This window comes from Diachasma alloeum, unplaced genomic scaffold (assembly GCF_001412515.2).
Source record: "Diachasma alloeum isolate Michigan unplaced genomic scaffold, Dall2.0 Dall_scaffold_00300, whole genome shotgun sequence".
NCBI classification, from domain to species: domain Eukaryota; kingdom Metazoa; phylum Arthropoda; class Insecta; order Hymenoptera; family Braconidae; genus Diachasma; species Diachasma alloeum.
In genome coordinates, this window is record NW_021680439.1 from 1,494,839 (window position 1) to 1,504,529 (window position 9,691).

Here is a 9,691-nt window from a genome sequence, read left to right on the forward strand (position 1 = left end):
AGACGCAATGTCAACCTCAATTTCCAAATATTCATTCGAGAAAACGATTTTTGAAGAATAGTATATTTCGATACACCTGAAACGGAATCTCCACGAGTGAAGTTGACGGCCCGAGGCGAAGCCGAGGGCTGCCAATCACACGAGCTGAGAATTCTCGTCTCACATGTGTCGAACAATATTTTTTGACGGTGATGTTACGTTCAGCGAGTGGCCGAACTGTCTTTTTTGTCTACAAGAAAACGAAAAGACTTCGTTTACTTTTCTTTTACGAGTAAACGAAAACACTTTTTGCTTTGAAAATGTCGAGACTTCGTTGCAAAATAGTGTTTTTGGCAATCTTTTTTCAAACCACTTCCTTCCATCGATCCTCGTAAAGTAATTTATAATTTTTCTTCAATTCGCCTCATTGACTGGCTACTTATTGGATTGCACTCAAACAATTTCATTCAATCCGTCGTCTCAGCGAATGCCGCCTACTCCATCCAAAAATCAATCAACTTTCTTCCTTTCTCTCTTCCCCCTCGTTCGGCGGTTTCTCCGGGATTCTCTCCCATGACGAAGGTGAAAATAAAAGACCCACGTGTGTGAGTTTCATGACCCAGAAGACGTATCAAAAAGTATAGCTGCAGTCACCTCGATGGTTGAATGTTTCTCGCCGCTGGCGCTAGACTCGGGGCATCGCATATAGCTCTTCAAAGATATCTTATTAGTTCGTATGACCTTAATGTCTTCCGAACATGTACACCGCTCATTAGATATTAGGATGGTCGAGGCTGTTTGTATTTGTAGAGATAAGCAGAGGCATCATCAATCCTTCGGGAACTCATTTTAATTTCCTCGTTTTCTTTTTGAGTTATTTGTACGTCCGGAATTATTTAAATCGTCGCCCAAGGGCCGGAATTTCCCATCACAAATTTGGAACATCAGATGTGTCCGAATTCCTCATTTTCTCATTTAGTGACGAGGGAATTTATTCAATTTTGTCAAGTGGCCATGTATCCAATATCGGAGTGAAAAAGCTTTATATAGTTTCTTTCACTCTGAAATAGTTTCTTGGGGAAAATGGAATTCATATTTCCTGTGGCACATGACAATGAAGGATGTAAGAATTTCATTTTTGCGGAGTAATGATCTCATCACAAAGACATGAGTTTACAGTTTTTCACTCTAAATAATATCGATAACAAAAGATTCAGTGAGAAAGTCATCTGAATTTTTCTTCTGAAATAACTCGGTTTGTTAGCTAGTGCGAATGAAAGGGTTCACTAAATTTCTCATTCATCTTGAAAATTAAGAAAACGGGTTTTTCATGTTAAACAATCATTGACTTTTAAATGAAGACTTGAATTTCCAAACTCATCGTTAAAATTGAACATCACATACAATTCAATTTTTCATAGATTGATAATTCATAAAAGTTGTTACCTGAATTTGGAACAACTTCAAGGTTTTTCAGCGCAGTATGAACCTGAAACTCGAGAATTACTTAAATATTTAAAAAATTAACTGATTCGTCAATGAATAAATATACAGAAATTTCATGTAACTTTGTCGTTGTTAAAAATTTCCGTATTATAAAGATAATTTCATAATTAACAGAGACATGGTATTTGTTACGTTATATCGCTCTGGAAAATCCTCATTTCATTGTTCTCCACCTCACTCATTCCCAATTCCACTTGATACATCGACAGGAATCACCTGAATGTTTCATGACACCCAGAGACGTTTGGATTGAACCTGGGAAGCCAGCGATGGACGCCGATTGAACATGTGAATAGTAGTGGTTTGATTGTTTCTGCACGAAATCCATCAAGACGATTGGAGCATTTGGGCATTTCATAAGCCTCCACATGTGTTTCGCTAGTTATTTCCCCTTTCCTGAGGTTTGCGGTTTGTTTCTCTTCATTTTCACGTTATCACGAGGTCGTTCCACTTCTGAATAGACACGGAATCGAGATGGCCTGTCTTGCACATCCGCGAATGCAGGTAAACTACTGTATTATGGATTCGATGAGCTAACGAGTATTGACTAGTGTTATCAGACTTATTTTAGGCATCGGTGGAGCTCTAATACGTATGCCGGTGAAGTGTGTACGTTGGGGATACTTGAATACTTGCACAAATTTAATTTCGATTGCTATATTTATTGTAATTATTGTTAAATGGCTAATTAGAAATGAAATTCATCTATGTAGAACTAGTCGATTGAAGGGAAGACTCCTGAGTTTTTAAATTTGCGGGCTATTGGAGTGAGATTTATCATGCATTGAAGATCGATTATGTATGTCAAAAAACGAATAATTAGTGCAAAAAAATAGATTGTTTATTTATCGTTTTCTCGAATAATTAATGCAAAAAAAATAATTGTTTAGGTTTCGTTTGCCTCATAGTTGCGTGAAGTCTAAAAATAGTCCTGTAAAAATTCAAAATTCAAAAATTTTGGAAAAAAGTGTACAATAACAATTACGTGTTAGTTTTTTGAAATTCGACAGCTACACAGCTAATTTCATTTTTTTATGTAAAAAATTGTACCATTCAAGCAAAATAGACAGGAAAATGAGCCTCAAAAAGTTTAAAATGTATTCTCCATTCTTTCGCGAACTTTCTGGCCATATTTGGCTAGAATCGCCTCGAATTTCAAAAAACTAGCTCGTAATTATCATTGTGCACATTTTTTCTAAAATTTTGAAAAAATAAATCTTTGTAGCTCAAAAATTGGACGCCCGTGACTTTTAAAACTCACAGTATTCTCCCGTGAAAGTAGTATAAATATAACCTGAATTTTGAAGATTAAAATCTGAAACGAATTCTGTACGAAAATTAATATGAATAGAAACATTCTGGTTGAATTTGTGCTCAATCGGCTGTCTAGTATTATTGATAATAATTAATCTATGAGTGCAAAAATAACACAAAGTCCTATCAAATCTAGAAAAAATCTTGAAAAATCAGAAAAAAAATTAATAAAAATTCTGTGACCAAAATGAAAATTATCGTCAGTGTCGAACTTTTGTATTGAATAATTGGTGTTTCTGAGTGTCCGAAATGACATGTTACGTTGAAACACCGTAGTCAAGCGAAAAACTATTGTTTAAAAAATAATTGAAGAAAGAATTTGAAGGATCAATTCCTTACATTTATCATCGTTAGAATTCATGGAGAAAATTATCAATGAAAGATAATTTTTTTTGGCATTTCTGAATTTATTTTCCACGACTCGAGTGGAGTTTACTCGTACTACTTCATAATAATCTACTACTTCATAATACGTCCTCGTCCATGGATGGAGGGGGATCCATGCCATGATAATTCGAATGGATCTATTGTTTTTGATGCCAAAATATCAGAAGTTTCGATTTCTTGAGAATTGAATTGCTAATTGAAAAAAAATCATTTCATAATGGAAAATAGTCAATGCCAAATTTTCAGTTTGGATAACTATGTGAATATCTCTGAAGTAAATGATTTTAGGAAACACGTACAGAAGACTTGTTTCAGACATCAATGAGTTTCATGATAATTATCGAAATTATCGTTGAATTATTGATGAAGAAATTCGGTGCAGTTCATTTTGACAATATGTCTGAAACCAATAGGTTTTTAGAAACAAATTGTGAAAGTTTTCCTTTTAAAGCACTCATACACATAATTCCATAATCATTAAATGGTTCATGTCATTTCACCTATTTGGTCGAAGATGTGAATATCTTGGAAATAAACTTTAAATTAGGTGAAAAAGTTCGCAAGATATTTTTTTATCTCCTGAAATTTTCTACAAAAAAAGCTCCTCTAATAAATTGCGAAAGACCTGTCAGTCTCGGAAATATATGAGATACATATCCGGAGTCGCTGTGAATTTGTCATCTCTTCATCACTTCACCACTCAAGTCAATCACTAAGAAATAGCTATTTTTTTCAACTCTAAAAAACATATCGGCACGTGACACAGGTCTTTGTGCCTCAGCCAAGCAGTCGGGGACTGCAGCGTAAATTTAGTCGCGCTTCACATCGCAAACAATGCAGTTTGGACTCTAGGAAGAGCGTCACCCGCGGAAGCCAGTGGTTTATTCCTTCCACTTTTATTTTTAGTTGATGAAAAAAAGGGGAATGAGGCGAGAGGATGATGCACCGGCATGCGAGAGTTACAGCACAGTGGAATCATCAGTCTGGGAGGATGAGAAATGTGGAAAAAAAAGAGACACGTGGCACTCAAATTTGGCGAAAAAAGATGAGTCCAACGATTTCACTGGGTTTATCGAGAAATATTTTTTTTTCTTTCGACATTTTTTCCCTAAAAATACTGATGACTGACTGAATGAAAGATTTCGAATTTTTAAAGATTTTTTTTTCAATTCAAACATCATTAAATAAAATTAATAAAAATTATTGAACTATTATTAATTAAAATTATTAAATGGGTTTAGTCATTATTATGCAATTATTAAAATCAAATGAATTGTTCGAAGATCATAAAGTTTTTTACGAAAAGAATTGTCTGATGTTTTTTTTCGAAACTCCTCAGTTTAAAATTTATTTGCAAAAAAATCAGTGAAATTGTTCGGGAATTATGTTCAATCTTTCTCTCACGACTTCATAACTCGAGTTGGAGTGGATTATAGTAACTCATTGATGCAGCCAGCCAACGTCAGAAACATTGTAATACCGGATACTTAAGACTCTCTGTCGGGGCCAAAAATGTCTTGCGTCGATGACTAATCGAGAAACATACCTATCCCAGGTGGGTAGATATCCGCGTAATTTTAAACTCGTGATTATAAAAAGGTAATAATAAATGGAAACCCGAAAACGATTAATCGAATAATGCGAAATTTATTAAATGATTAATCAATTTCACTGATTAATGAAACAATAAATCAATTTCGATGGATTTAATTTCTCTCAATCAACTTTCAATGAAGAAGAAAAAATGATAAAGTCACAGGTGCGTGACCACCCGAGGTATTATGGTACCCAACCATCTATATCCGCATGTATCTATTCCCCTTCGAAAAGAAAAGTAAAATGAAGAAGGATCCAATCAGGCAGCCTGCCAGCCTATATTTACCCGGTCCGTCCTAACCGATTACACCTGTAAAATAAGGTACAGCATCACCACGAGTCAATCGGGGACGCTCCCGTATATTTGTCACACTTTGGCACTCATTCCATCTTCCTAAATTCATTAATTCAGTAGTGAAGTAGTAAAAGCAGATGAACCTCAACCATCAAACATCTAATTTTGGACATATCTCGGATGCCAATTGACTGTTCACAAAATATTGGAGGACTTTTTCTGTAGATTATCAAAATCACCGCAAAAATGTATCGCCGAGATAATTTAATAATTCAAAAGACAATGCCAAAAACATGAAATTTTTATGGATTATCCCATTATCATAGTAATCCTAGAAAAGAATACTGGAATACATTTTTTGAGGTTCTTAAGGATATCTAAGTGCTTTAGCTGGTTTTTCTCTAGTGAAATACTCTTTTACTTTTGTAGTCGAACATCGGACCCTGAATTTCCGGGCATTTTACAATGATTTTATTATTTAAAGTTTGCAGGTCTGAATTTGGATCTCCATTTTGAACCGTTAGAAACCATTTTAAAAAGAATAAATGAACTAATTTAAAAATTGTAATTTTTTAAAATGACGAGCTCTTTTGATAAATAATTTATAAACAATTAATTTTTCACCATTAAAATCATTCGTTCGGAAGCGTAACAAATTTATTCATATATAGAATTTTACCAGAAATCGATTTCGTGTCTAAAAAAATTAAGCTTCCGAAAATTTAAACAATTCCAAACATTTATTTATAAATAACGAATGTTATAAATAATAAAAATTCTGTGCAAAATGTAATTTGAATGACATTGAATATTCATGATTTGTTCCAAATTTTTATTACGCAATTTAATTGACAAATTTGGTATTTGAAAATGGTTGAATTTATAGTATAGTCAGTATAAAATGTAAAAGATACTTGGATATCCTTAAGGATATCAATTTCATGTCTAAAAAAATTATTTCCAAAAGTTTAAACAATTGCAATTTTTTTTCTTATAAAAAACGAAGGTTTCAAAAACCAATAATTCTGTGGAAAATGTAATTTTCATGGCACTGAATATTCGTAATTTGTTTTAAATTTTTCTCACGCAATTTCATTGACTTATTTAATGACTGCACATGTTTGAATGTAAAGTTTGTACCAAACTGTAAAAGATACTTAGATATCCTTAAAATTCCTCACAAAATATCTTCCAACATTTTCCCGTACATCCACAGCCTCCAGACATATTGACAAAATAATCTGCAGATCAGTCAATTTCTCACTTATCTCCCATATCCACCACTCCCCTCCTATTACCTCAGCCTTCCAATTATAATCTTTATCTAACTTCAGACATTACGCTACTGAAAAGCCCTGTCGTCCACGTGACTCCCGTATAAATCGATGCCGCCACAAAGAGAAAGATATCCGCATAAATAAAAATAAATAAAAAACCCGAGGTAAGTAACTACACATTTTTCCTTTCCTCTCCACCCCCCCCCCTCATCCAGTAATTCCAAATGCATGAGTTAGTGATAATCTAATTCAATGACTCTGCATGCTCAATCGTCCCTCGATCACCATCTGAGCCACCCACCTCCGCAAAAAGAAAATAAAAAAGTCTTAAACGTGTTTTCTAATGGATGAAGATAGAAATAAAAAAACACTCCACCACATGCACAAACGCCATGACCACCGTCACTCTCCGGCTCCTTAGAATATACATAGTAATAATTTATGTAGGCATGTGCGAATGCATGTATCCAACAGTTGTCTATGTTATATACGATTTTATAACGGTAAAAACCTCTCACCGTCGCCGACATCCTGGCCCCTGGCACGTCGAGGGCGCGAGTAGTGTACAGGACATTTTTTTTTAATTCACTTCATTAAAACCACCTTCTCCCATTTCTCGAATTTTTTTTCAACCTTGAGAATTGTCTCAAGGTAATCAGCAATTTTTCTCTGTGATTGATCACATTTCGTCAATTATATTGACAAATGATTTTGTGGTAATATGTCATCAGATCTTTTTCAAGATAATTTCCTCAGGTACATGAATGATATTTCGTACATTTTTCTTTTAAGGGGAGACCATGAGTTCTAAAAGTGGCGGACTATTGAAATGAGATATCTCATGCATTCAAGATCGATTATCTATGTTAAAAACAAACAACTAGTGCAAAAAAATTGAGTGTTTATTGTTCGTTTGCCCAGCAGACGTTTAAAATGCTAAAAATAGTCCAGGGCCTCCAATTTTTGAGCTACAGAGGTTTTTTTTCAATATTTTTGAAAAAATATGTGCAATCACAATTACGAATTAGTTTTTTGAAACACAACGCCTACAGAACTAATTTCGATTTTTTTTTCATTAAAAAATTATAAGAATTGTTTTAAGGTCCATTTTTCTGCCTATTTAACATGAATGGCGCAAATTTTGATATCAAAACCAAATTAGCTGTATAGAAGTCGTCGAATTTCAAAAAAATAATTCGCAATTATTATTATGCACATTTTTTCAAAATTTCTGGAAAAAACAATTTTGTAGCTTCAAATTTGAAGGCCCTGGACTATTTTAAAAATTTTCAGCGTTTGTGGGATAAACGAACGATAAACAATTAATTTTCTCGCACTAATTATTCGTTTTTAGACATGTATAATTGATTTTTAATGAATGAAAAATCTCACTCCAATAGCCCGCGACTTTTAAAACTCATAGTACTCTCCCCTTAACCCTAATCTGGTCACCTCCGCGGGGATTTCCCGCCGTGTTATTTCGACTTTAGCGTTGCCGAATTCACTCTATACTGCCCGAGCGCATTTAGCCAGTTTCCGACAACGTCGCGTCATGAGCAATTTCATTTAACATGGGAAAAAATAATTCATCTGTCCGAAACAACTTGTTTTCTTTATAAACTTTGGGAAATATGCTGTTCTAAAAACTCTTATAATTTTTTAGACACTTCAATTGACAAAGTCAAATTTTTATTTAATTTTTACGGTTAGCCAGTCAATGGTAAAAAAAAAGAAAACCGACGAGTGGCGGGGTTTCCCTCAGAGGCTTCTAAAACAATTAGCTAATTAACAAAAACGTGCATCTCATAAATATTGTTGTTAACTGCTGCATCATCTCGATCAAAACACGATTCATGCTGGGCTATCAGACTTTTTTGCGAAGAGTTTCCTCAGCTCCACAAAAAGATTCCCATAATTTCTCCCAGCATCTCCCAACTCTAAGATACTGACCTAATCAACAAAAAATTAATTTCATCCATAGTTCTATCAATTACAGAATCACCGAGGATCCTTTTCGTAAATAATTTGCTCAGCTCCAGCGAAGGTCCCAAACATTTTCCCCCAAATTTATTAATCCATAAAGTTCCATCACTTTGCTTTCATATTAAATTTCATTATTACTTTTTCCTCGCCCTCATCCTTATGAAATTCCAAAACTTACACTTTGTCCAAGCATCATCAGCATTATGCCCCTGCTCCTGACTCTCAAGATTCCTATGATGATCATGGTTATTGTTGCTATCAGCAAAATTGACCCGGCTGTTGACCGGATAAACAATACCATGATGAATGCTCCTCGGCCCGACATGAGCGGCAACAGCACACTCATCAACATGACTATCCCCAACGCTACCCCTCAACCCACTGCCCCCAGTCGCGGGTTGAACAGTCGTTTTAGTCCCGGCAGTATCACTGACAGTACGCATATTCGCACTCCCTTGATCCTCAACGTTATCTCGATATAATTAACACCTCAACAATCCTCCAGCCAACAAATTCACCCTCAAAACATCGTCACCTCCTCCATGTCCTTGTAACCAACTACGAACCCTCTTACTCGATCAAAAAAATCCAACAACTGCATAATAATAAGGATGACATTAACCGAAAAAAATATCAACTCGAGTGCAGATTAAAAATAGTCCAATGGTTAAAAAAGCATAAACAAAACGTTTATCCACATAGAACACCGAAGGACGACAGAAGGGATTTAAACTGACTAAATACATCCGAGAATTTTCATTTTAATTCTCTTATGATATATCTGTTGACGTGAGACACAACCGACCTGCCAGAGTCGCTGGTGGTGTTCTTGTGTCCCTCCAAATGGCATTGAGGACCCGATCGTTGACGATGAGGTCCTGACGATTGTAAATCCTCTCGTTCCACACCTCTGACCTTGGGACTCGCATGCGGCCAAGTCTTCACCCTTTATTATATCCAGATAATAACGTGTGACAAATCCACACGATTAAATCCTCCAATGGATCAATAACACCAACACTTGTCCAAGATATTTCTTCAGACAGTCATCAGTCATTCACTTCCGGTTATCATTCCACCGGTGAAATTGTTGTTCCCCCGTGAGGTATCCTCGGTTCCCTACATTCGACGAGACGTACGCACGTTGTTACTGGTACAACCAACCAACTACTTGTGCTTTCAATTGGAGTCTCATTCAAAACTAAATAATCGGGATAACAAAGGTGTCGGGAGGTGCTCAAGGGGTTTTGGAAGCTCTCACCACGTGCTCAAAATCATGATAACCACACTGGGAATGTTCTTACTCTCAAGAAAAAATAAAGTAACATCAAGAGTCATATCAGGGTTGAAGGTG

At 35.3% G+C, this 9,691-nt stretch overlaps 1 protein-coding gene across 1 annotated transcript in view; it reads right to left on the bottom strand.

The window, feature by feature from the left end:
- The window catches only part of LOC107039463 (nuclear receptor subfamily 4 group A member 2), a 58,145-nt gene extending 49,365 nt beyond the window's left edge, over window positions 1-8,780 (bottom strand). Inside the window, exon 1 of the mRNA XM_015259078.1 lies at window positions 8,516-8,780. Coding sequence (XP_015114564.1) covers window positions 8,516-8,780 — 265 coding nt within the window. The remainder of the gene's footprint in view (window positions 1-8,515) is intronic.
- Between the last annotated feature and the right edge of the window lie 911 nt (window positions 8,781-9,691).